The 27,939-nt window shown below is 42.8% G+C and overlaps 1 protein-coding gene and 2 long non-coding RNA genes across 11 annotated transcripts in view; 1 reads left to right on the forward strand and 2 right to left on the reverse strand.

Moving 5' to 3' along the window:
* LOC105086566 (patatin-like phospholipase domain-containing protein 4) overlaps nt 1-27,939 on the forward strand; it is a 90,575-nt gene that overhangs the window by 25,028 nt on the left and 37,608 nt on the right. The window contains exons 7-8 of one of the 5 annotated variants that reach the window (XM_010977086.3): nt 22,920-23,153; nt 23,724-27,859. The exons of 3 other annotated variants lie outside the window; for them this stretch is intronic. In XM_010977086.3, the coding sequence (XP_010975388.1) occupies nt 22,920-23,153; nt 23,724-23,801 (312 nt within the window). In that variant the 3' untranslated portion in view covers nt 23,802-27,859. Of the gene's footprint in view, nt 1-22,919; nt 23,154-23,723; nt 27,860-27,939 lie in introns of those variants that run through there. One more of the 5 variants, XM_010977093.3, reaches the window with a different exon arrangement.
* On the reverse strand, nt 1,777-26,862 carry LOC135320092 (uncharacterized). Of its 5 annotated transcripts, XR_010379271.1 has the most exons (7): nt 26,111-26,217; nt 24,784-25,139; nt 23,587-23,889; nt 22,553-22,734; nt 16,519-16,631; nt 15,732-15,859; nt 1,777-4,353 (listed from the first exon to the last, which is right to left on the reverse strand). It is a non-coding gene; the product is annotated as an uncharacterized LOC135320092 (long non-coding RNA). The 5 variants fall into 5 exon arrangements; XR_010379270.1 differs by lacking the exons at nt 1,777-4,353; nt 26,111-26,217 and adding an exon at nt 26,752-26,862 and having other exon boundaries at nt 15,586-15,859; XR_010379273.1 differs by lacking the exon at nt 1,777-4,353 and having other exon boundaries at nt 15,586-15,859; nt 23,790-23,889.
* The window catches only part of LOC116150842 (uncharacterized), a 253,084-nt gene continuing 252,643 nt past the window's right edge, over nt 27,499-27,939 (reverse strand). Inside the window, exon 6 of the long non-coding RNA XR_010379274.1 lies at nt 27,499-27,628. This is a non-coding gene — a long non-coding RNA (uncharacterized LOC116150842). The remainder of the gene's footprint in view (nt 27,629-27,939) is intronic.

Below are 27,939 nucleotides of genomic sequence, written 5' to 3' on the forward strand. Positions count from 1 at the left end.
CCTACGGCTTCCACTGACAATTAGAGAAAATAGACTTGGTTTTGAAGTTAAATAATGTGCTAAAGGAGCAGGCTGTGTACTGAACACAAAACCAAACTCTCAGATGCCGATTTCAGACTGCTGGGCACAGTGCATGCACACTGGCTGCTTGCAGAGGAAGAGCCGGGAGGCTCTGGACATTGAATTAGGATTCCAAACAGACGTGGGCAGTTACAATAGACAGATGTCACTTGCGCTGCTTTTAATTTTTTTCTGATGATTCAAATAGTTACATATAATTATTTTCCTTTATATATACATACATAAATATTAATTATAGAAGTGTTTTTGGATCTAGGCCATTACTTTTATAGTCGGGGAACCAATAATTAGAGAAGTTCAGGGTTTTGAGGTTTTTCTTCCTTAACTTATGTCTACACTATAGCAGAATAAAACAAGTTTGAAGTAATTATCCATATAACTCAAAGCAGGAGGAAAAGCAATTACTGCAGATCCAGAAAAGTGGGTAAATTTTTAAACAGTAATAACTGCTACTATCTAATAAGATTTTTATTATAATTTAATGTTATATAGTACTTTTAAAATAGTAATTATTATTATTAGCCGATTGACGGTTTACTAGGGCTGAATTCAATTGCTCAGCTCTGTACTTAATTTGGCCTCTGACACAACTCAAACTTTGCTTACTTGATGCTAACACATATATTTATGTATCCCTCACATATGTCCCCTCAGGATAGTTTCCCCTGCTCCTGACAGGCTTAAAGAGGGACAAGAATATGATTTAATCTCTTCCTTGCTATAGAAAGCATTTCTGAATCTGCAGTCCTGCACAGCACATAATAGTGTATCCAGTACTCCTGAAACAAGGCAATTGTCACAAGCATGAAAAGGAAGGGGTCCGCTTCACTCTGCCTTTCCTGACTTGCCCCGGGTGAACAGAACCCTGGTGGTGGACAGATGGCGTTCACATCCTGTCACGGCATCCGAGTCCACGTGGGCCGCTGTGACAGAGTACCACTCTCTTCAGAGACTCCTACATTTTCCTGCATAGGACCTACTTTTATATGGTGATCCAGTACCTCTATGCACTGAGTATGGTATACGTTAAGTACGTATAAATAAAAAGAATTTGCATGAAACATGGCTCCTACACATAATGCTGTTTGACATATTATTATTGCATGTTATTAAAAATATTGTCATGACACATTAAATTATTTCACAGCCACTAATGAGTCAGGATCTACAGTCTGACAATACTGGTCTAACCCAGTTTTAGAACATCAGTCACTGAAGTTCTCAATTTGTGTTTAAAATGCCTTTATTTAAAAAAAAAAAAATCACCCTTCAAGTATGGCATGTATATACTTGCTTTACTATAACTGAAATAATTTGCTTTTTATTTCTTTTCTCAGCATAAGTTCTTAGATATATTTTTTATCTAATTTTATGACTATGGAATATCATACAGAAATAATTTCTGTTCCAAAACCACAATAGTTTTCTCCTAATATATTATTTTCCTACCCGCTATAAGAAAGCTATAAATAAAAATTCCTTGATTTATGTGTATTTCATCTATAAAAATCTACTGAAATGGGGGTAGTGATCACACGATAGAAATCTTTAATCAATCATTATATAACCTAAAGAGTAATTTCTATTTTTCAGCCACACTGTGGATTTTCAAATAGTAAAGTGACTATAGCTTTATTTTTTTAGAAATATTTCTTTATTAATGCATTTAAACACAACATCAATAAACACATGCTGTTTACTGTATGTTAACATGAATAAAATATTTTTTATAAACTAGGTATATTTTCCAATACAAAAAAATTGAGAAGAGTGGCATTGTTTCCATAATACAAATCTGGATTTTCTTTTTTTTTTTTTCAATTGAGTTATAGTCAGTTTACAGTGTTGTGCCAATACAGTCATACATGAATACTCTTGTTCATTCATTTTCATATTGACTATAGCTTTAAATATGTAAATACATATTACGCAGGTCATGGTCACCCTTTCAACAATAAATATATAATGAGTTAGCTGGAGTCTCTCTTGGACAATTTAGTATTCCAAGCTAATTCAGTTTTTGTATGAAAAGGTACAGCTGATGTCATTTGTTGGGATTTTACACACCAACAATATGCATTATGTTTGTTTTGCAGTGCCTGCCCTCTCCTTGTCAGTAAAATATAATCAACTTGCTATTAAAAATAGATGCACACGGAGCTAGAATCAACTCCACACGCAGGACGGTGAAATACTTTGCGTAAAGAGCTTTCTGTTATGCAAGTGTTAGACTGATCTATCCCATTTGCTCATAGGCAGTAATTCACTGGTTGACATCCATATTATTTTAACAGTGCCATGTAAGAATTGGCTATTACCAGGAAGATGGAAGTAGCAACAGTGTAGCTTTAATGTACATTTCAAAATACCAGTGACTTGCAAGATGTTTACGTGCATTAGGGGGACCGGATAGAAGATGTTTCATCTGCTGCTTTTGTGTCTGTTCCATCAATACTGATGGAGAATTTAGCCTGTGCCGGAGTCTGGGCTAGACGGTTAAGTTGTGAGTGACATACAGGCTAGGTCCCTGACTTCATAGAATATTTGCGCTACTGGGTAGGAGAGCAGAAGATAGTCACAAGTAAAGAGCAAACAAACAAGGTTTAAGAAATGCAGACCGTATCACCTGACAAAAAGTAACAGAATGTCGTGCTGTAGTGTAACAGCGACTCTGCACCGGCACCACGGGCACCCCCACTGGCACCGTCCTAGGGGTCAGAGAAGGGCGCTGTTTCCTCAGGATGTGTTGTTGCCGTTTGCTGGACAGTCACTGTGTCTTCGTCCTTACCTCCACTGTGTGTGTGGTGCATCACGCCTGCCCAGCCACGCGCACCTGCCAGCGCGTACACACTGCTGAGACCGGCATTGCAGTTCTTCTGCTGTGTCTGCTGGCTGTGGTCCGTCTCCTTTGGATGCTGTTCCTCTTGGTTAGCCTGATGAGCTTTTGGCACAGATGATGCAGATTCATGAGCAATAATAAAAACAGCCTTGTTGTTGTCGTGGGGTGGTGTGGAATGCTCTGAGTGCCGTACCAGAGAAACAGGCACCCCATCCACACGTCTCTCCTGTTCTAGCACAACTCCACCCTGTGTGCTTGCTTTATTTTATCCAAACAGACTTTCCTTTTGAAAATAGGCCTCTACTTACCTGTACAATATTTCTCAATACTGGAAAAAGAAACAGAAGACCGTAAAAGGGACCACCTCATACTTCATACCTTAATTTAACAGTTGATGATTAGCATATTTGCTCTGACATTTAAAAAACACACACGGATACTACATTTTACAGCTAAAGTTCCTTTCTTCTTATTCCCTCCCCCTCCCCTTTGCCAAAGGTAAGAGTTATACTGGAATTGGCCTGTTACAAATGCACATCCATCATACATGCAAACACACATGCATACGTAACAGATGAGAGTATTTTTGGGTGCCTTACAAATTGTACACAAAGTCCTCACTCAGTGGGTGTCCTTTCAGACTCATTGTTCCCACTCAACTTTACATGTTCAAGACTGATCCTTGCCATACCTGTAGGTCAGCCTCGATCACTCAACTCGTCTGTCACTGCAGCAGAATTTGTTTCTGTCAATGGACATTTCAGTCATTTCAAGTTTTTCACAATTACAAAGAATGTTGGTACGGTGACTCTGAGACACGTTTCCTTGTACAGTTTCTGTAAAACTCAAGGGTATCTCTGCCCACGTGGAACTGCTGGGTCATCCCAGGTCACATGGCTTCAACTCGAGGAGATTCTGCAAACTCCTCTCCAAAGCAGAGGCCCCTGTTTCACACACATAACATGGAGCGAGGACTCCTATCACTCATTTTTATCTACTTAGTTTCCTCAGGTTTCTTAATTTTTTCTAACCTTTTTTCAGTTTACATTTCTGATTACTATACAAGTGGGCATTTTTAAACAATAGTAACTTAAAAACAAAAACCTTAAATACTGGAATTAGTAACGAGTTTTTCCTAGTCACTTGTGAGTCAGGTCCCCAACCTGATGTCCCACCAGCCACCACGTACTTTTGGTGGTACTTCCTGTAAATAAGGACATCTCCACACAAGCACAATACAATAATCAGTATCAGGGAATGAACATTGGTTGAGTCCTCGGACTCCATTTAAGGTTCCTCAAGTGTCCCAGGAATATCTTTTATGCCAAAAGAAGCCAGGTAAGAATCACCTGTTCCATGCTGTATTGCTATCTCTTCAGTTTCCCTCAGTTCTGGATCCTTTTTTCAGCCTTTGACTTCATGGCACCGGATGTCTGCAAGACGATGGGTGTGCTACTGTATGAGTTTATTCTTTTTACTGAAGCATAGTCGGTTTACAATGTTGTGTCAACTTCTGGTGTACAGCATAATAGTTCAGTCATACACATACATACATATTTGTTTTTGTATTCTTTTTCATTATGGGTTACTACAAGATATGGAATGTAGTTGCCTGTTGTATGAGTTTCCTAGAGCTGCAGTAACAAGTACCTCAAACCAGGTGGCTTAACACAGCACAGAATTAGCCTCTCACAGTTCAGTAGACTAGAAGTCCAAAAACGATGCTGTTGACAAGGCTGGTTCTCTCTGGAGGCTTTGAGGAGAAGTCTCCTCCAGGCCTCTCCTAACTCCCTGTGGTTGTGGCTGCCGACCATCCTCGGCATATCTTGGCTTGTGGCAGCATCACTTCAGTATCTGCCTCTGTCTCCATGTGAGCCTCTTCCCTGTGTGTTTCTGTGTCCCCTTAGGTTCCTCTAAGGGCACCAGTCATTGGATTTAGGGCTCAGCCTAAGTTTAGGATGATCTGGTCTTGAAATTCTTTACAAATTATCTGTGCAAAGCCCTATTTCCAAATAAGGTCAGAATCTAAGGTGCTGGGTAGACGTGACTTATAGAGGCATACTGTTCAACCCACTACAGTCATTATGTATAGGGGCTCCCTCATTTGGGGTTTATCTCATTTGTCCTTATGACTGGCAGGAAAACTACAGGTGTAGTTTCCTTCTTCCTTCTCGTTGCATCTTACCAGACGAGAGGCAGCTTAACCTTGGTTAAAATTGATGTCTGTGAGGCTTTTTCCTTTTGAAGTTACTCTATTCCCCTTTATAATTAATAACTATCTGGTGGAGAAGTGATTTCAAAATCATATAAATCCCGCCACCTTCAACAAGATTTTAATTTGGTTATATCTGTATGAACTCATAGTTTCCTCTTTTATTTAATGAATTATCATCTGCTATGATCATCACATATTTTGGTGCTCAGGTTGTGCTGTTTGGTCAGTGGAAGACTATTTTGGCTGTTCCTGTGTCCTTTGGACAGATCCTCATCATTCTTTGAGCAATTCCTTACTTTCTGGAACAATATTCTGCAGGCTTATCTCGTACCTCCTCTGCCCTAGCTCTGGAGTCAGCTATTTCTCCAAAGGCTGTAATTCCTTACAGTAGAAAATGGTATTTATATTTATGGTCTGTATACATGAAACTTATCATCCAAATAACAGTGTTATTGGTGTGATGGGTCTCCCAGGTCCTCTTAGGGAACAGAGCCTAAAAATGTGGATGTATATGTACGTGTGCATACAAATATCAACATTTACATCTGGGTATATTTATCTCTCAGCTATCGATCTGTTTCTCATCTGTTATCCATCCATCTACCTACCTATCTGCCTATCTACATTCCCTTGGACCCATCCATCCATCCCTTATCCCTATCTACCTACCTACTTACATCCCCTTGGATCGATCAGTCTGTCTATCCATCCATCCATCTATCCACCCACCCAACCCCCACCTCATCCACCCATCCATCAGTCATCTATCTAATATATATATATATGCTCTCCTTGCTTGCCTTCTTGGTTGTGGTATGTTGTCTGTCTGTTATTGTTCAATAACTAGCTTCTGATAGTTCAGCACTAACATTCTAAATTAAGGCACCATGCAGATTGCCAGAAAGATAAAAAAATTTGTCTCCTGCATTAATTGGGTAACGTTCAGTATACATGCTAGATTAATCAAATAGTGACACTCAATTAAAAATAGGTTTCCATAAAAAATCATTCAGAAAAATCGTTCCCAGTCAAATGACAGGCCTACGCCTAGTAATAAGGTGTGAAAGACATTGCATTAAATCAGGAACACGTATGCCTGACATCTTTGCTACAATGCCAGTGGTTGTGGAAGGTCTAGAAATTACAGAAGCAAAGATAAGTAAAAGCTGAAGAAAGTGGAAACAGTGGGAAAACCTTTGTCATTTGTAAGTTGCGTCTAGCACTGTGCCCATGACCTGACACCCCAGATGCTTAATAGTTGGGGAACAAATGATTCTATGCCTAAAAATCTGAGATAGTCAACTGAAAAAGTACTATGAGAATTTAAAGAAGTCATTTAAAATTCTATACTAATTTATGAAAATTTATAATACTTTTATACCAGTAGAATTTTAAAAGTGGAACAATACATTCACCACAGCAAGAGATGCATCACATCTTAATGTGTAAGGCACATCTGAAAACCATACAGTCTTCCCTAGTTACGTGGTAATGACATATAATCTGGGATGGGGAGGTGACATTCTGTGCGGTGTCCAGTCTCCTTATAGTAAACCATGCATTTTACAAACTTCAGTCACACCCTTGATATTTTTGTTTTGAAAATGTGACAAACAGATGGTAAAGTTCATCTGGCAGGATAAATACTCAGTGACAGCCAAGGACGGATAGGTAATTTCTCAGTGTCGTCTGTGCATTTTTCTAAGGAAGCATTAGAGACGTTTCTTATTTAAGGGAACTCAAATAAAGGGACCATGTTTAGGACAGTTAATTGTCACAGGTTTTTGCACATGCTGGAACCTCAATTCAAATTACCTTCAGCCAAGGAGAGGTAAAAGAAAGAGGATGGAGTCTCTGGAACGTTCTGTGTACAGTCCAGAGTCTACGTGGCGCACACAGCTGCCCAGGTAAGTCCCCGGGTACCCACTGTCTTCAGTACAGGTTCTGCCCAGGTGGTGACAAAGGTGGCTGGTCTCTGAGCAAAACTCAAATTTTACTATATTGGCAGCCACAGGGCGTAGGGAGGACATTTTTCTAATAGACTTGATAGAGGAGTCTGAGAGGAAATTCTGATTGGGTGTGATTGGGCCACGTGCCGTCTCGGACGTCCTGGGTGTGGGTGGGGGTGGGGGGTGGGTATTTTTGGTGCTTCAGCCTCAGAGGCCACGTTAGCCTGTTTGCCTCTTTGGCCCGAGGCTCAAATGATACGGAAAGAGGTAAATACGGAAGTACCTTTATTCCTGCCTTTTGTTAAAGAATAAAAGTGATGTTTGTGCAGTGATGCTATTAAAAGAATCTATTCCCCTCTGGGAAGCTGCAGTTGTACAATTTCATCACATGGGTGGTCAGCTGTGTTGAATTCAGCAGAGGAGGGAGGCCAGCTAGACTAAGCATGGAAAAGTTCCTGGCTGCGACATCATAGAGACGGACTGTCTGTGAGCGCTGACTCTGTGGAGGGATGGGCTCAGCCAACAGCATTGAGTTGAAGAGTGAAAACACGAGAAAACCTGTCGACAAGGTTCCAGTCTTCGTTGTCAAACGATAGCTTGCAAAAAAAAAAAACTAGTACATTTTTGAGCGACGGTGCTTTATTTAGGTCCTTGCATTTCAAGTGAACCAACACTGGGGCATCACTTGGGAACTTGTTGGAAGTGCAGAATCTCAGGCTTCATCCCCAACCTCATGGACAGAGTCTGCATTATAACAGCGTTCCCAAGTGATGCCTTGAGTCTTGAGCAATGCTGCTTGGATGGTGGATTCCATGGTGACGGGACTACATTGTTCTAGGAGGGCTGTAAGTGGCAGATGATACACACAACATTGCTGTATTTTATAGACAGATTTCCTTCCAAGGTGTTTGATATTAAAGAGGTGGAGAGAGAACAGTAAACTTGAAAATTTATGTGGATGCATATTTTTGGCTGGGGACAGCGTAGAGATGGGGAAAAAAGTATTTGGCATCTTTGTCAGCAAATGAGGAAGGTCCAGTGGATGCAGGAGAGGAGGAGAACGCTCAAAGTGTCCACTTACTGAGCAAGTTTCTCGTGACACCGGAGAGGCTGGCATAAGTGCGAGACTAAAGTGTTCTTTTAGGAAGAGAGACGTGGGCTAGAACAAAGAAACGTATTTGTCAGGTAGAGGAGAGAAAGTGAACAGGGCGTTGCCTTTCATTCCAGAATAAGAGACAAAGCATCTAAGTTTAGAACATTCATGTAACAAAAACTGGGTCTGCCAGGCTCCCCGCGATCATTTACCGTGACTATTCATGAAACCAGTAACTGGCTTTTGTAGCTTTCTAGCACAACTGAAGAGCCGACACCTGCAAACAGGGAGGGGGCTCTGACGGTGGCACAGGCAAGTGGAAGGTTGTGGCATGAAGGATGCTAGGAGGCTAAGCGTCAGAGTGGCGCCTGATGTGGTGGGGTGGAGGCATGGACTGGGAGAAGTGAGACCTGAGTCTGGGAGAGAAACATGGAAATATGACAAGCACGAGGTAGTTCCTTTCTGACGCGGACTTCCATAAGACACGCTGTACGTAGCGCTGTACTGTCGGCCACTTTCTGAACTCATTAGAGAAAACTGCTTTACCTTTGACATTAATAGAAAATGAATATCCAAATTCCATTACCATTTGAGGAAAAAGTCTATTAATAGGGGATAGGATGGTTCTGCAGTAACTGATTTCAGTGATTGGTAACGACGCTATTTGCCTTTCTACCGTCAGTGGTAGAATCATTTACTTAGCAGTTTACTTTATAATTTATAGAGTTTAAGACTTTATAAAATAGTTCATGTGTTACATTTTTATTATACCGAAATTTTGCAAAAATCTTGTTTTCCAATTCTGTTAAACTAGTTGTAATGTTTAACGATGTTTCCCAGTGAATTCACCCCTCTGTTATTCCGCTGTGGTAATGCTGTGCTTCCTTTCCTCTTCTGCTTTTTTTAAAATTTTGTTTTTAATTTTTTTTGGGGGGGGGTGTTAAGGAGGTAATTAGGTTTATTTATTTATAGAGGAGGCACTGGGGATTGAACCCAGGACCTTGTACATGCTAAGCATGTGCTCCACCACTGAGCTGTAACCTCTCCCTTGTCTTCTGCTAAAATGTTATGCTTCCCCAGTTTTTCTCAGAATCAGCCTAGAACTTCCCCTTGTACATACACTGTGGGGGAAATAAAAGGCATCCCGTGGAAATTCCATCCCCTTCTCATAATCAGTGATCACATCTTCCTGTCCTCCCACCCTGGAGACAATGTCTCTCCCCCTCCCATAGCCCAGTTTGTGCATTTACTCTGTAAGACTACCTCGTGTCTTATCACCTCTTATCTGTCCAGGGAGCTCTTTCCATCATTTATCTCCTCTCTGCTTCATCACCACCCTCTCCCTTCTTCTTTGGTACTTTCCATCACCAACAGGCTTCAGCATCTCCCATGTTACAACTGAAAAGCTCTCCAGGGCTCCACTCTCCTTTGAGACACCACTGTCTCTCTGCTTACTCAGAGCCCAACTTACCTTGACTCTCTCTGTAAACCCTCTCCTGTCCCAGCGTGGCCCATGCCTTTGTCACACTGCCCCCTCTCAGCAGAAGGGCGAAAGTAGACACAGGGGCATGTGTCATTGCTCACATTGCTTGATGTCCCGGCCGCATGACACATTCTGTCCCCAGACGGGCACGCTCTCCTATCTGTTTCCTCCTACGCGCCCGGCCCTTAGTGTTCTGTGTCAGCCTCTCCCTTCAACACAGCCTCTTCACGTTGGTGCATTTCAGGTCATCTTGTGAGCCCTGACCCATTCCTGCTCCTTCTTCTCAGGAAGTGCACGGATCTACAAATGCACTCTCTGGGCTGATGACGCCCAGGATCAAGCTCGGGTCCAGGCTTCCCATCATATGACCGCGCCCCCCACCCCCCAGACCCATTTATCTGACTGCGTTTGGAATGCCTCAACTTGCCGCTCTCTGAGGCACCATCAGACTTGACTTATCTTTGTCACCACCCTCACGCTGAGACCCTCAACTGTGTTGTTCTTTCCCAAAGGGCCCCACCTCCCGTCCAGATGTGGGACTAAGCACCTGTATTTATCCTTTGGCTTTTTTATTTAACATTTTTAAAGTTGAATTATAGTCATTTTACAATGTTGTGTCAAATTCCAGTGTAGAGCACAATTTTTCAGTTACACATGAACTTACATATATTGTCCGTGGGCTACCACAAGATCTTGTATATATTTCCCTGTGCCATACAGTATAATCTTGTTTATCTATTCTGCATATACCTGTCAGTATCTACAAATTTTGAAATCCCAGTCTGTCCCTTCCCACCCTCCGCCCCCTTGGCAACCACAGGTTTGTATTCTATGTCTATGAGTCTGTTTCTGTTCTGCATTTATTTTTTTTTTTTAATTCCACATATGACCGATCTTATATGGTATTTTTCCTTCTCTTTCTGGCTTACTTCACTTAGAATGACATTCTCCAGGAACATCCATGTTGCTGAAAATGGCATTATGTTGTCGGTTTTTATGGCTGAATAGTATTCCATTGTAAAAAATATACCACATCTTCTTTATCCAGTCATCCGTTGATGGACATTTAGGCTGTTTCTATGTCTTGGCTATTGTAAACAGTGCTGCTGTGAACATTGGGGTGCAGGTGTCTTTTTGAAGTAGGGTTCCTTCTGGATGTATGCCCAGGAGTGGGATTGCTGGGTCATATGGTAAGTCTATTCCTAGTCTTTTGAGGAATCTCCATAGTGTTTTCCACAGTGGCTGCACCAAACTGCATTCCCACCAGCAGTGTAGGAGGGTTCCCTTTTCTCCACAGCCTCTCCAGCATTTGTCATTTGTGGACTTTTGAATGATGGCCATTCTAACTGGTGTGAGGTGATACCTCATCATAGTTTTCATTTGCATTTCTCTGATAATTAGTGATATTGAGCATTTTTTTCATGTGCCTATTGATCATTTGTATTTCTTCCTTGGAGAATTGCTTGTTTAGGTCTTCTGCCCATTTTTGGATTGGGTTGTTTGTTTTTTTCTTACTATATCATATGAACTGCTTATATATTCTGGAGATCAAGCTTTTCTTGGTTTCATCATTTACAAAAACTTTCTTCCATTCCATAGGTTGTCATTTTGTTTTACTTATTGTTTTCTTTGCTGTGCAGAAGCTTGTAAGTTTAATTAGGTCCCATTTGTTTATTCTTGCTTTTATTTCTACTGCTTGGGTAGACTGCCCTAGGAGAAGATTTTTGAGATGTATGTGTGATAATGTTTTGCCTGTATTTTCTTCTAGGAGGTTTACTGTATCTTGTCTTATCTTGTCTTTGATCCATTTTGAGTTTATTTTTGTGTATGGTGTAAGGGAGTGTTCTAGCTTCATTGATTTACATGCTGCTGTCCAGTTTTCCCTGCAGAAGAGGCTGTCTTTATTCCATCGTATATTCTTGCCTCCTTTGTCGAAGATTAGTTGACCAAAAGTTTGTGGGTTCATTTCTGGGCTCTCTATTCTGTTCCATTGGTCCATATGTCTGTTTTCATACCAATACCATGCTGTCTTGATGACTGTAGCTGTATAGTATTGTCTGAAGTCTGGGAGAGTTATTCCTCCAGCCTCTTTCTTTTTCTTCAGTAATGCTTTGGCAATTCTAGGTCTTTTGTGGTTCCATGTAAATTTTATTATGATTTGTTTTAGTTGTGTGAAATATGTCCTGGGTAATTTGATAGGGATTGCATTAAGTCTATAGATTGCTTGGGGCAGTAGGAGCATTTTAACAATATTGATTCTTCCAATCCAGGAGCATGGGATATCTTTCCGTTTTTTTAAGTCTTCTTTAATTTCCTTCATCGGTGGTTTATAGTTTTCTGTGTGTAAGTCTTTCACATCCTTGGTTAGATTTATTCCTAGGTATTTTATTACTTTGGGTGCTATTCTAAAGGGGATTGTTTTACTTTCTTTTTCTGTTGATTCATCTTTAGTGAAAAGAAATGCAACTGGTTTTTGAACATTAATCTTGTAACCTGCTACCCGGCTGAATTCTTCGATTAGTTCTAGTAGTTTTTGTGTGGCCCTTTAGGATTTTCTATATATAGTATCATGTCATCTGCATATAGTCAGATCAAAACCAAGAGAAATGAAAATGGAATGAGGTGGATTTTTAAAAATAATAATAAAAATATTTTAAAAGAAAAATTTAAAAGCGATCAAAACTGGAGACAGAATTGTTTAAAAAGTAAAAATTAAGAAGGTGATAGAAAATAGAACGATAAAAAAGATGAAATAAAAAGACTGAATTTTAAAAGAAGGGAGGAAAGAAAAGGTTTGAGAACAGTGTATCATCAATAATAGAAGACCAAGTTGAAGCAGAATAGCAATCAGGTTGAGATGTCTTTTAAAAACCTTTAAAAAAGGAGAAAGGAACAACAAAAAATTTGAAACCTGTGTGTAATCAATGAGATCAAAACCAAGAGAAATAAAAATGAAATGAGGTGGGTTTTTAAAAATAATAAAAAAAATTTTAAAAGAAAAATTTTAAAGGGATTAAAATCGGAAACATACAATTGTTTAAAAAGCAAAAGTTAAAAAAGGTAACAGAAAATAGAACAGATTAAAAAAAATGTGGGGAGAATATGTTCTCGTGGAGACTGTGCTGTTAATGATTTTATTGAGAGGTCTGTCTTTGCCCGGTTTCGTGAACTCAGCTTGCTGTTTCCAGAAGCCCTCCGTTGGCGCTCTCGTCTGTGCTGCTCCCAGTGCCTGTTGGCAAGCAGAGCGCGCCCCCTCCCAGCACCGCGGTCAGGGGCTGCGTTCCTGCCAGGAAGGCAGGTGGCCCCCCCGCCCTCTTCCGGCACCGGTCGCTCTGCTGCTCTGTGCAGCTGCCCGCTCCACTCCTCCGGGTCCGCAATTGTAGGCGGGCTCGGGGAAGACAGCGGAACAGCCGCACCCCTGCTCCATGCCAAAACTCAGCTCCTTGTTTGTCTTGGTGGTGTGAGTTTGCTGAGGTCCCAGGGCGGAAGGATCCTATCTGCCTCGGGCTGCAGACAAGTCTCCGTCTGGCCTTTGAGGCTGCTGAGCCCTTAGGTAGAATTAAGGTTTCGGCCTCGCCCCTGCCTGGGTGCTCAGCGCAGCAAGATATGGTGGCTGTGCCTGAGCCCCGCCTCTCTTCGCCCAAAAACCTTCCGAGGATTTTCAGAGATGGGGGTGTGGCACCCTTCCCCCGAGGGCACATCAGCCGTGTTGTTTTATGGGGGGCCCAAGTTGTTCTGCTCTGTATCCTTTCCCAGCCACAGCGCACAGCACCTTGCATCCGCCCCAGTCCTCTGCGCAGCTCGCGTAGCCTGTCCCGGTCCCCTCCTGCTGCTTTGCCTCTAGGGCTCGGAGTTGCAGAGACCTTGTATGCCCATTTACCTTAGTTCTGTTGATCAAGGGCTGCTCCATACAGATCCGAGGTGGCCCCACCTCTGTCCCGCTGAACTCCCCGTTGGAGAGGGGTAGATTCAGTGAACGAGCGCTAGTCTTCCTTTGCCGCTCCCTCCCCGCAGGACCCGCCCCACAGTTTTGCTTTTTCTTCTTTCTTTTTTCCTTTTCTCCTACCAGATTCATGGTGTCTTTGTCTTTTGAAGAGGTTGATGTTCTGTTGGAGCTCCGCAGGTGCTCTGGCTGGCTGGGTGGGTCAGTGGATGTGAGTTTTGGTGTATTTGTGGGAGAGGGTGAGCTACGAGCATCCTTCTACTCCGACCATCTTGGCCCCAAGCTATCCTTTGGCTTTTGACTTTTTCATCTTTTAACTGCTGAACGATACCACCTACTTTCCGTTCAGTGGTAAGCATCTCTATTAAAGATCAGTTCTGTTAATAACTAACACATATTTCCATGGAGCGATCTTGTTTGTTTCCTGCTAATTTAAATATTTCTACATCACATATTCTTAGTGATAATATACTCCATAGTTACAGGACCTTTATCATATTCCAGAGGACACTGTGTCCTTAAGTTTCTCTCTCCTTAACAAACATGTACTTCTGGAGTCTAATTTCAGTCTTACCCATCTCTACTAGCTATAAACAATGTGAGATCTTGATGCATGTGTCATTTTTAATGTTGATAGATTCCTTAATATCCAAAGCACTTATGTGCATGAAGAACACCACTGTTTGTACTTTGATATCTAATTTACTTATATAGCATTCTTCTAAAGATCCATATTTTATTTATATAACCAATAAAGCAAAAGCTTATTCATTAAACAGATTTCCATAGGCCTTAAAACATTGATTGCACACCTAATGAATTTCTTTCTAATTATTTAATTCAAACCAGTCTGATACATTTGATTTTCTTAAATGCTTTAATTAAGCACTATTAAACAGCAGAGAATACACACATAGTATTAAATTTGTTGAAAACTGGATTGGTTCACTTAGGCTAATCACATCAAAAGTGCTAATAAATTTAATGGGTTTTTTTCTTGTCTATATTCTTACTCTCTTACTCATTTTTAGGGTTCTCTTGTTTTCATCAGCTTTACCCCCTGTACCCATCCATGTCCAGTGATTTGATAATCCTACACACCCTAAAGATGGAGAGCATTCCTGCTGCCCACGGTTGAAGGATTTGGTTTTATCCATCAGTTTATTACTGGGCTAGGTCATGAGAAGTCTTGGCGCCTTCCAAGGTGACTGTCCTTGAGCTGATGACTCAACAGGAGAGGGGTCCTGCTTTCATAGTTAACTGCTGTCCTTTATGGAAGGAACTGTCCAAACCACTGCCTCCGACAGTTGGTCACTTTTATTTTTCAGTAACTCTAGCTTTTGTCCCAAGGGTCAGTTGGTCTGGAATCTCATCTTCTCAGTACAGTTCATCACACGCCTCCCTGAGTACCACGTCCTTGCACTGACTGGAAGGAGCCACCTCTGCCCCTGCTGGGCCTGAAGGGGACTGCTTTCCTGTGGAAGTGCAGTCCGCGGGGCTCTCAGAGACAACTTTTGCTGTTGCTCGCCCACCGCGGAGCGCTCGGGGTTGATTTCTGACTGACCACCGTGAGGTGGGGATTATCGATCTCCACATTCCGTCCCTCACGCACATGCTGAACGCGGGCCACGCACCGTTTACCGTGAAGTCGTGGCCGTGCTGCCCCCACGCGTTTCTTCAGGTTTGTGCGGTTGTGGTAAAAAGTAAAATTGTGAAGTTACTTTTGATTGCCATCTGCCTTGCTTGGGAAATGGTATCTGAATACCCTCCCAGGCCATCACTGGCTGCGACTTTAGAACCAGATTGGTCCCTTGGCAATAAAAACAGGTGTTTGACATGCCATAAATACAGTTAGGCAGATGGAACGTTTAGAATAAAGAAAAATGCCCCTCACCGACTCATTTTAGTTCCCATCATCTTGTTCTTCCTGAATAACCAACGACTGTCAGTAGAAGGTTGTTTATGGGAGAACAGGCATGAAAAAGGGAAAGAAACAAACTTTTATTTATGGCTTATGAAAATGTAGAAAATGGATAAAAATAGAAGGATAGAAAGCGGGAATTATGCAAGGTACTGAATTCTTGTACATAGTTATCAACACGTCAGTTACCCTTAGCTTTGTACTCACTAGTGTCTTGATTGCGATGGCATCTAAATGACGTGTCTTCATACCTTTGATGAACACACTTATTTAAAGCTCTCTTCGCTTTCTGCAGGATTTTCTGGATTTTATCACCTTTCATGACACCAGATAATCTGCAACAATATTTACAAAAATATTATGTTTCAGAATTTTGTAGTAAGAAAATGTCACTTATTTTTACATTTCTCTTCTACATGCAAAGCATTTCCAAACTGTTATTATTTGGGCTGATGCATTTTCCCCTTGGGGTTATTTTGAAGAAAGAGAGGTTTCTGAGCCTGACAACGTGTGACATGTTAGTTTCAGGTGGTTTACTTCCTCTGCACAAGTCAGAATACTTATTAAAAAAAAAAAAAAAAGATACAGGAAAATCTCTGAGGCTGTCAAGCTACAAATATTCCATGAGCACCTGCCTCCTACTACATGCAGTCTGTGTGTTTTTAGAAACTTCAAACGTGGCAGCCGATCTTCCTTAAAAATTACGTGGTGTTTTCATTCAAAATGGTATAGGCACATTGGAAAAAAAATCTGTACATACATTAAAAAACAAAGGAAAAGTGTCGTCACAGCATCTCCCATGAGGTGAGGAATACTCATTATCTGTTTGGTGCTTGTTTCTTTCCGTGTATATACACAGACGCAAAAGTACCTCTTGTTATTTAGTACAACAATAGATTTGGTTCATACTTTGTACAGAATAGATATTCCTCTGTAACTTTTATTTTATCCCATTCATAGCATATCAAAGCAATCATGTTTTGAATTAACTTACTCTTTTAAGTTGCCCTTGTCTGAACACATGAACACTCAGCAGATCGCTGCCTGTTCGGGGTCCCTTAGCTTCTTTGTGATCTCTGTGCATCTCTTTGTCCACAGCAGGTATTTCTGTAGGAGAAACCAGTACAGGTTGAAGTGCCAGCTCAACGGGGAAACCAGATTAAAACTCCCCAAGGTTCTAGGCAACCTGCCCTTCAAAAAAGGTGGTAACAAGACACACTCTCAGCAGTTGGACAACATGGTTCTCGCCACCTTCACTAAGAACAGACAGTGTCAGTCTTTTCAGACTTGGGTGATGAGGTAGGCAGAGAGAAACCAAGAGGAAGTGCACCTTGTTTTAATACAGAGAACACATTAATCTTCAGGTGGGTTGGTTTTATCATGCGAAGGATCCATTTTGTCCAGATTCAGAAACTCAGGCCCTAAGCTCTGTGTTCTATTTTAATTCTGTATGAATGTGTTTCTTTGCTTCTTAGTGGTGGGGGGGGGGGTGGCTGTGTGACATTCCTTTTGGTATTTCCATCTAGAAGAAAACCTCTGCCCCATGACTGGAAAGGGGCGGGTGTTGGGAAAAGACTCGCACGACCTCACCTTCATTCTCATCGGTCCGAGAGGGAAGTTCTCTCACCGGCGATCTCCAGTTGGAGGGCATCTGGCGTGGCCTGTGTGCAGACTCTTGTTCCTTCTCGCTCAGAAGCTTACTCTGCCTTCAAGCAGACTTTCTCTCAGCACCTCTTCCACATGCAGGCACAGGAGGCCCGCCTCCTTCTGCTTCTCTTCTTTGCACAAAAGATGTCACGAAGATTGATTTTTTTCACAGGTCCAGCTTTGGCATCGATGTTTGGAACTTGCTCAGTTGACTCTAGTTTTTCCAACGACGGACTTTAAAGTTTAAATGAGGGTGGGGGTCATTGGGAGGTGGGAAGATTCTTCAAGTCTAATTTATCTTCAGATACGTAAGACACCCTACAGTTTGCAGATGCAGACTTGACTGAGATATTCACATGCCTTTTGTCTGAGCTGGTCATTACGAGAGCAGAGGCAGAGTCTAATATCCTCAGTCCTCAAAATACTTGAGCCACATAGTTGCTGTGCTTCTCCGCGATTAATCTTTTTTTAGGAGATTTTACTGTGCTGATTTCCTCTGCTCACACCCAAAGGGTGTCTAACTAGAGGGAGGTTTCTACATTAATTCAGATCGTGTATCTGTGACCGACAAGTCTTCAGCATGGTGCGATACTTGAATTAATATTTCTAACTTGGAGATCGTAAAGAATACTTTTTCTGGACTTAAAAAAATTGTATTATTCCTCATGGTTCTTGGGTTGTCAGGGCTCAGCTGGGTTTCCTTTCTTTTAATTGAAGTATATTTGACTTACAATGTTGTGCTGGCTTCAGGTGTACAGAAAATTGATTCAGATTCTTAAGATTCTTTTCAATCAGAGGTATGACAAGATATTGGCTATAGTTCTCTGTGCAACACAGCAGGTCCTTGTCATTTATCTATTTTATATCTAGGTGTGTATATGTTAATCCCCAAATGCTAATTTACCCCCTCAACCCTTTCCCCTTTGGTAACCTTAAGTTTATTTCCAACGTCTGTGAGTCTATTTCTATTTTGTAAATAAGTTCATTTGTATCATTTTTTAGATGCCACGTATACGTATTCTTATCTATGACTGATTTATGTTAACACTTAGTGTGACAATCTCTAGGTCCATACATGTTGTTACAAATGGCATTATTTCATTCTTTTTTATGTTTGTAGACACACACACATATACACACCACCTCTTCTCTATCCAGTCATCTGTTGATGAACATTTAAGTTGCTTCCATGTCTTGGCTACTGTAAATAGTGCCGCTATGAACACTGGGGTGCATGTGTCTTTTCAAATTAGAGTTTTCTCTGGATACATGCCCAGGAGTGGGATTGCTGGATCGTATGGTAAGTCTGTTTTTCTCTTTTTAAGGAACCTCCATACTGTTTCCCATAGTGGCTGCACCAACTTTACATTCCCACCAACCGTGTAGGAGGGCTCCCTTTTCTCCACACCTTCTCCAGCATTTATTATTTGTAGAGTTTTTACTGACGGCCATTCTGACTGGTGTGGAGTGATACCTCATTGTGCTTCTGATTTGCATTTCCCCCTTAATTAGTGATGCTGAGCATCTTCTCCTATTCCTGTTGGCCATCTGTGGGTCTTGTTTGGAGAAATGTCTATTTAGGTCTTCTGCCCATTTTTTAATTGGGGTTTTGTTTTGTTTTGATATTGACCTGTAAGAGCTGTTCATATGTTTTGGAAATTAATCCCTTTTGGTCACATTATTTGCAAATATTTTCTCCCAGTCTATAGGTTGTCTTTTTGTTCTGTTTATAGTTTCCTTTGCTGTGCAAAAGCTTTTTGCTGTGCATAATAAGTTCAATTAGGTCTCGTTTGTTTATTTTTGCTTTTATTTGCGTAACTTTAGGAGACTGATCTAAAAAAATATTGCTGCGACTTATGTCAAAGAGTGTTCTGCCTATGATCTCCTCTAGGAGTTTTATAGTATCTGCTCTTACATTTAGGTCTTTAATCCATTTTGAGTTTATTTTTATATATGATGCTAGAGACTGTGTTCTCATTTTATTCACTTACATGCATGCAGCTGTCCAGTTTTTCCAGCACCAACTATTAAAGAAACTGTTTTCTCCATTGTATATTCCTGCCTTCTTTGTCACAGATTGACCGTAAGTGTGTGGCTTTATTTCTGGACTTTTTATCCTGTTCCATTGATCTATGTGTCTGCTTTTTTGTCAGTACCATGCTGTTTTGATGACTTTATCTTTGTAATGTAGCGTGAAGTCAGGGAGAGTGATTCCTCCAGCTCCATTCTTCTTTCGCAAGAGTGTTTTGGTTATTTGGAGTCTTCTGTGTATCCATACAAATTTTAAAATATATTGTTCCAGTTCTGTGAAGACTGCCATAGGTAATATGATAAGTGATTACACTGACTCTGTATGTTGCCTTGGTTAGTATGGTCATTTTAAGAGTATTCTTCCAATCCAAGAACACAGTATTCTTTCCATTTGTGTGTCCTCTTTCAATTTTTTATACTTTTCAGAGCACAGGTCTCTTGCCACCTTAGGTAGGTTTACTCCTAGGTATTTTATTCTTTTTGATGTGATGGTAAATGGGATTGTTTCCTTAATTTCTCTTTCTGCTAGTTCATTGTTAGTGTAGAGAAATGGAATAGGGTTGTGTGTTACCTTTGTATTCTGCACCTTTACCAGGTTCGCTGATGAGCTCCAGTCGTTGTCTGGTGGCGTCTTTAGGGTTTTCCACGTATAGCGTTACGTCGTCATCTGCAGTGACAGGTTTAGGTCTTCTTTTCCCATTTGGATTCCTTTTCTTCCCTGACTGCTGTGGTTAGGACTTCCACAACTCTGTTAAACAACAGTGGAGACAGTGGGCATCCTGGTCTTGCTCCTGGTCTCAGAGGGAGTGCTTTCAGCTTTTCGCTGCTGGGAGTGATGCCAGCTGTGGCTTTGTTACATGTGGCCTCTGTTGTGTTGAGGTATGTTCCCTCTGTGCCCACTTTCTGGACAGTTTTTATCATAAATGGATGTTGAATTTTATCAAAAGCCTTTTCTCCATCTATTCTGGTGATCATATGGTTTTTATTCTTCAGTTTGTTAATGTATATCAGATTGATTTGCAGATATTGAAAAATCTTTGATCACAAAGTATGATCCTTTTTAATGTACTGTGGGGTTCAATTCGCTAGTATTTTGTTGAGGAATGCTGTGTTTTGCCCTTTTAGTATACGTGTGTGATAGCTTTGTCTGCTTTTGGTATCAGTGTGATGCTAGCCTGACTTTAAGAACTGAGTTTGTTAAGCATTATCTGCTAGTCCCCACCACTGTCCCAGAAGACTCGTGTGGATGCTTACAATGTACAACCAACCAAGTGCAGACTCTCCTTTACCAATTCAGCCTGCAGTTCTGACTTGGAGGATAGTTCTGCCCATGCTAATTTTGTGCTGAAATACATTCTCAGTCCTTATTTGCGTCTGGGCGTTCTCCTTCATAACAGGTGTGGGAAGGCAGTTCTAAAACCTGGATTTGCTCTCCCTCAGCATCTGACACCTTGCACAAGGTCCGTTCTGAAAGCCCACTTCTATTTCGGCTTGTCTTACCCCTTACGCCCCTCCTTCCGATTTGTAAGCACCTGGCCTGCTTGCCTGTTAATTAGGTTAATGCCCAATTAACCCTGGTAAGAGTGACACCCAACTGCCTTAAAATTCTCCTCATTGATTAATTCATATGTGCTAGAGTGGGTTTCTAAAAAGGGAAACTTTGAAATTAAGGAAGGACTAACACGCACTGGCTGGGGAAGAAGTAGGGAAGACTACGAACCGGAGAAGACATCTCCAGGCAGGAGGAACAGGATGTAAGGGGTATCTGGAAGGAGGTCACGCTAATGTGTCATGTTTCTCTGAAGCATCTTCTACGTGCAGGGTGGTGACCAGGGGAGATAAGACTAGGGCGTGTCCTGGAAACCAACCTGTCCCGGCCTGGCCGGCCTCAGGAGTGTGTGATGCCTCCCTGGGCAGTGGAGAGACGCTGATTCCAGAGCGTGGAGGGAGGGGGGCGTCAATGTGACATTTCAGGAAGGTAAATCTGAAATCATGGAGCGGGAATGAGAAAAGAGGTGAGGAAGCAGTTTTAGAGATGAGCGAGTGTGTGACAGGGTTAGACACTCTGAAGTCGAGTCACAGTGGAGAACAGAGAGAAATCACTGAACGGCTTTTCTCGTAAGGCCACTTTGGTCATTCAAACCAACCCACCCTGAACAAAAAGAATGTTTAAAAAGCCTGGACAAAGTTACTTTTAAAGACTTCTTCAGAGCATCAAAGAGCTGCAAAGACCCTGTGGAACTGCGAGACCAGTCATTTTGGGGAAAAGCCTAAACCCAGAGAAATCAGGTGAGTATTGGGCCCTTCTAGCTGCTTTGGCCCAGACATGAGTGGCTGATACCACAAATGTGGGTTTGCATCTGAGTGTAGCCCTTGCCCTGCCCTGGGGACAGGGTGACCAAGATCTCATAAGAGATGCTTCCATCTCTTTAAAGTGGGGCCTCCTATCGGTGAAAATCAGAACTAAACCAGCCTAGTTCCACTGAAACCACAGCATGCAGAGGCGGCTTTGCTTTGGGCTAGAGCAGAGGAAGGGCATGATTAACAAGAACAACAAAAATACGCCCTTGGGAAACGGGTCTAGACAGGATGGATTTGCTTTTGTACATGGTTGGCATCCGCTTTGAAACTAACCCAGCTGGGAGTTCTGCGAGGAAGGTTAGGTTTGAGGACTCAACAGGGATGTGCTGCCTTGGAGGGATAGAACTATGGGAGTGAGGAGGAGGAGGAGAGGACCAGACGGAAAGATGCTGTAGGGCGTGCAGAGATGGAGGACCAGGAGACGGGGCGTATCAGCTTCTCCCGGAGACAGGTTCATGTGCACGGGATGTGAAGTGTCCTCAGGAGAAACCATTAAGGGACAGCGGGAAACCGGTTGGGGAGGCAGCCAGGTCGCTCCTGGTGGGAGCTGTCAGAAGCCGGCAGCTGCTGGGCCAGAGGCACAGAGCCGGGGCTCAAGGATCCTGCAGATCAGGGGCACCATCGACATAACAAAAGAGGAGGAAAGTCCCTTAGGCTTGTGTGATCCCAGTGTGCAGGGAAGTGAGCGGTAGCCAGCTCCTCAGAGAGGCCAAGCAGAGACTGAAGAGGTCCAAGAGGACTGGAACTCATCTGTGACCCCAGGGAGCCGTTTCAGGAAAGCCCTGGGAGGAGGAAGCGGGATTTAAGGGAGGAAAAATGAAAGGGTGAGAACTGAACACACAGAGCAAGAGGAAAGTCCCTGCTGGGCTGTTCAGCAATGAAGTACGGCGGCAGGAAGTCCCGTGTTGAGGGGGTACTCGCAGGAGAAGTGCTCTCCACAGAGTGCATCTGAATACGGTCACAGCCCCAAACGACTGCTAACAACTCACGTTTGTAGAAAGCCCCCATCGCGCTCCGACTGGAAATAAGTCTTACTAAACGGCGTTCCGTAAGTGCGTCACGTTTCGTCTGCTCTGGGAACAGAGCCCTGGCAGCTCGCAGGTGAGGCATGCTTCAGTTCCAGGGAATCCTGTCTGGAAAACTCCGGGGAGGGCTCTTCAGGCGCGCAACACTGTGGAATCCAGAAAACAATTACAGGAAATGACTTTGCACACACTTTGGTTTTGCAGCTGGGTAATCTGCACTTTTAACTCGAGCATGAAGTCCATGAACGAACTAAGACTTTCATACAAGCTGTGCTCTTTCCTGCCATCATAGTCTTTCCTCCCTCTGTCTCTCCCTCCTCCCACACAACAGGAACAGCTTACCCTTCGGTCCCCCAACAGCAGCAGACATTGCATGTGTCTTGACCCCACAGTGAGACGGAAGGGAGAGGGCCCAGAGCACGCCTACTGGGCACTTGGTGGAGTCCAGGGAAAACAAGCATCTACCCCAACTAGACCCAGGAGAACGCACCACTGTGAGGTCCACAGAGATCTGCCAGACCCCTGCTCCAAGGCCCCTCCGGCGCCCAGGTGCTGCCCTTCACAGGTAACAAAGAGCATTCCCTTGGTGACACATAGCTGCCTGAGGTGAGCTGACCGCCCTGGTAACGACCGAGAGCGCAATGCCGGGAGGCCTTGCCCCCAGCACCGGGCGCAGCCCCGGCAGCGTCCTGTCGCCCCACTCCCTCACGACCCCTCCCTTCCCCACCGTCTCAACGTCAGCCGCTCAGACACTTGTGCACAAGCGCAGCCCGCCCTCGGGGCTCCCGCAGGCACCCCTCCGTGTGGCCTGCTGTCGTCTCTGGCAGCGCCACCTAATAAACCCCTTCGTACTTTCATCCTTTGTCTTGGTAAGTTCTTTACGGCCCGCGCACCAGCCTGCTGGCCCCCACGACGGCTCTCCCCAGCCCCTCACGGCCCCGAGCCCCCAGTCTGCCGTCAGGGGTAAGCCGCAGCACCCCAGAAGGCCGAATTCCTACCCGGCTCTCCGGCGCCGCGGCTTTCTCCGCTGCCGGAACCCCCAACCACAGCTGCCTGCCGCCTGTGGCTTCTGCTAGCTGTCTGCTCTTTCCGGCCCTGACGCCACGGTCTCGTGCAGAAACACACTGGATTTCAGGTGCCACTGGGATGTTTGCTTCTGGCCCCAGACTTCAGCACTCTGGTCCCCCCACGCCCTGTGTACCGGCTTCAGTGACTGGAGCGCCCTGGCCGCCTGCCCCGCAGCTGCTCTCGTCACTCCACGTCCTCTCGGAGCCCGGAGCCGGCTCACCATCGATTTCCTCCTGCAAGTGAGAACACGTCACTTCACTCCCGAGCACATCCCACCGAAAAGCAAGCAGAGCCCAACAAGCACTTTAAATATGTGCACTGCTGTTTCCTTTTCAACCGACAATCTGTCTTGATTCTGTAGCGTTTTCCCCAGTTTATAAATTGCCAAGCAATCAGAATATCTCATAGGCTTCTCACGTATTTCTCTTGCACACAGTGGTTACTTGTTGAATTTTTAATCCAGTTAGGAGAGAGACGACCGGACAAAAAAAGTGAAAAGTTTCTATTTTTTGTAACATGCACTACTTCAAGGTCAAGAAAATTCCGTATAATACAAAGCTTAATAACTCACGTAGGTTGAAACACATAATCGATGAAATCACATCATCTTTTACCCACTCAAATAAAGCATGAGCGGATTTATTTTGATGATATTTCTATTCATTGATCCAACAACTATTTTTTAAAGCTGATAAGCTCTGAGTACGCTAAGCAGGTTGGACTGGGTCCCTGTTCTCAGGGAACTTCTATTTTCTGGGAAGTGAGTTTAGGAAGATTTCCAAGGATTTAGAAACAAAAAGAGAAAGAAAAGAAAATGAAAAGAAATCTCCCCAAGAGCAGAATTATAAGAAACAGTGTCATCTCTCCAACACCACACTGACAGAAGACACTGTCACTGCTTTGGAATTCTGATAGTGTCCTCTTTTTTTATTTTGCGGGGGGAGGTAATTAGGTTTATTTATTTATTTTTAGAGGAGGGGCTGGGGATTGAACCCAGGATCTCGTGCACGCTAAGCACGCGCTCTACCACTGAGCTGTACCCTCCCCCCCAATAGTGTCTTTAAATTAAAAATTACATTTTTTCCCCTCAAAAGGAGCATATCTTTAAGATTTTTTTTCTTCCTTACCTTATATAATGATCCACTGTCCTTCCAAGAAATGCCTCCTTGAGGAAGGGGTGTGACTGTCAAAACCTCACAGTAGTGACCACCCTCATCGTGAGACTGACCAACGCCAAAGCACTCGCTTCCAGGAATGCTTCTGTGACTCTGCACGTGTGACTTCTGAAAGCGGGAGAAAGTCTTGGAAGGTTCCAGGCGCCCTGCTGCGTCGGCATCTTGAACCTAGTATAACTGGACTCTCCGTGAGCCGCAGGCGCGTTTGTCTCGTCCGATGAGCACATTAGCAGCGCAGGCACAGCAAGAGATGCGTTGCTTTCATTTTTGACGGTACTGCCACACACAAGTTCTGCAGTCACTGCTCGCTGCGAAATAGAGGTAAATATACTGAATCTCCAGGACAGCGCCTGCAGCTGAACTGTATTCAGTTTTATTAAAATGACAGTAAAATTGTGATGTTTACCCAGCGCTCCTGACAGCACTTCTGTCACTCAGAGGGTCTCCTGCAAGGCCCCCCCGGCCCCCGGCACTTCTCTGCCCTCCGCCCCTCTCCCCAGGCTCACAGTCACCACCACCTGCCTCAGGCTCCACATTCACTTCATCTCTGTCTTCCAAAGCTGCCTCTCCTCTTTTGATTTTTTTTTTCTTCTTTTAATGGACAAGAGTCTGAAACTAGTGCTATGTCTCAAAAAAGCAACTAATTACAGAACTGCATATTTGTGACGTTTTATGTTTCCCTGTCTCCTTTTTATATCTTTAATTACATTTAAGAGTTTCAGGAATCCATTACGTACCGTAATCAAACATCATCTTGCCTGGTGCGTTTACTCCTCTTTTAAATCTGGATTTCTCAAATGACTGCTATTTTTATCTGTTTAACTCTGTCCTCTATAGCTCTCCTGGACAAACAGATAGGGTTCAGTGGTTTGTCTGCAAACCCCTGCAAACCGTCCAGTGACGTGAGTTGCCTAGTTAACCATATTTATTCTCTGACAGAAAATAAAAGAAAAGACAGAAGCAAGAGCCTGGACTTTACAGACAGACAAACTCAAATTCTAATCCTCTCTTAGCTTCTGCTTCACTCTAAGCCATCTCCTGAACAAAAATGTATTCATCTTGAGAGGGAGGGTCTAACTCAGCGGTAGAGCGCATGCCTAGCATGCACAAGGTCCTGGGTTCAATCCCCAGCATCTCCATCCAATAAACAGATGAATAAACCTAATTACCCCTCCTCCTAAAAAGATTAATTAAAACAATAAATTTTTTTTTAACAATTTAAAAAAAAAAAAACCCCAAACCTAAATGCATTCATCTATCAGATGAACATAGGACTTACTCTGAAGCTGTTATGAGAATGAAAAACATGAGAGAAGTTGGCAGCGCAACAAACTGGTTCCCTGTCCTGTAAAACAATGTTTGCAGGTTCTTCTTCAAAGCAGGGACACCAACCCAGGCCGACATGGCTTCCTTTTTTCCTGTCATCCTAAAATATGGATCAGTGCCTCTGTAGATTTTTCAATTAAAAATGCCATTAGGACCCTTGGGGACCAAAATGCCAATCAACTGTTTCTCTACAGCACACAGACCTCACTCCTGAAGTCACCTTCACATAAGGACAGAAGAACTGAACTGAAAAATAGGTTTCAAATTCCTCTAAGTATAAGATGATTTGTAACAGAAGGCGGTGTTGAGTTTGCAGAACTCTGACGTCTTTGTTTTTTAAAAGATGTATGCCTAGACAAGAGGTAGGAGGGCCTGTCACAGAGAGGCTCGCTACAAACTTACACAAGAAGGAAACATCTTCATCTGTTACTTCAGGAGGGAAACAGAACTGTCTGTGAACTAGTTAAACTCACTCCATAGAAACGTAAGGAACATTTCAAGGAGAAAAGGGAGGGTCATCTCTTCTTAGGTGAAAACCTTATTGCTAAGTCAGAGAAACAAAAAAGCACATTTTCCCTCTTAAAAATTTCTTACGCTTCACCAGTGGAGATTCCACAGTCTCTGTGAATCTCCTTCCATGACATCTCGGTGGGTGCGAGCAAGGAATATGGAGGAAGATGTCCCTGGATACCTCCATGACTTTGGCTTTGCTGTGGCCTCGGGCAGGTGTACGGACCTGCGTTATATCCGACACCAGGTGCTGAAACAGAGGCAAAACCAGGGCTCACGTGTGCTCAAGAGAAGACGGTTTACAAGCTCAGCATCATTGCTACCAATCACGTCTTTTCCTATAATGGGATGGAATGAATCAATAGAGTTGTTGTCATTTGTCAAGATTTCAGATCTAAATAATGATATTCCATAACATTGTCAAGACAGTATGGTAACAGGAAATAAATGTGGAGCTTTACAATATTTTAAAATTATGTAAATAGTTTTGACAGGAACTAATGTTTTGAAACAAGAAGCCTGGAGATACACAAGCACACCAAGAACAGGGGGCTTTACCAAGCCCTCCATAAAATAATGAAAGTATTGATTAAATGAGAGAATTCAATGATGCCTAAAGGAAGTCATTATCAGGGAGTGTCTCTGCTAAATTCAGACATGTGCTTCATTTCATTACTACTACAAACTAAAGGAAAATAATAAAATAGGAAGCAACATAATTAAGCTCTTACTGTATTTCCATCTAACCCTGGCATGGATATGCGACAACAAACGATGAGCAAAACTCAAACGATCCTACCTTTTAAAAAATGGACACTCCGAGTTCAGCATGATGAGCTGGAAAGCCAAGTCCCAGGAGAGCTGCGTGCACAGCGGGTGACCCCTTCCCATCACCGGACCATCTTCACCATCACTCTGTTGCTGTGAGGACAGACGTTTACCAACACAGAAGGTCTACTGGCTGTTAGGCAAAGTATTTAAATTGTAAGCAAGTGAATTTACAGAAGCAACCATCTGACTCCGTTTATTTCACAAATTTGAAACAGAAGTCTATAAAGTTTATGTGATTGATGTTTAAGGGATAAAATTTAGAATTTACTCCTAAAATCTCATGAATCTGTTTCAAAACTGCTTTTGTCCATGTGTATGTAATTTTGACCTTTATTTCCAATAAAATGGTTGTGAAACGGAATCTATGTGCCTTTTGCACACATCCTAGACTTGAGAACACTAAACTCACATGCATTTATTTTTAAACCTCTAAGAGTGTAA

This window comes from Camelus dromedarius, chromosome X (assembly GCF_036321535.1).
Source record: "Camelus dromedarius isolate mCamDro1 chromosome X, mCamDro1.pat, whole genome shotgun sequence".
NCBI classification, from domain to species: Eukaryota; Metazoa; Chordata; class Mammalia; order Artiodactyla; family Camelidae; genus Camelus; species Camelus dromedarius.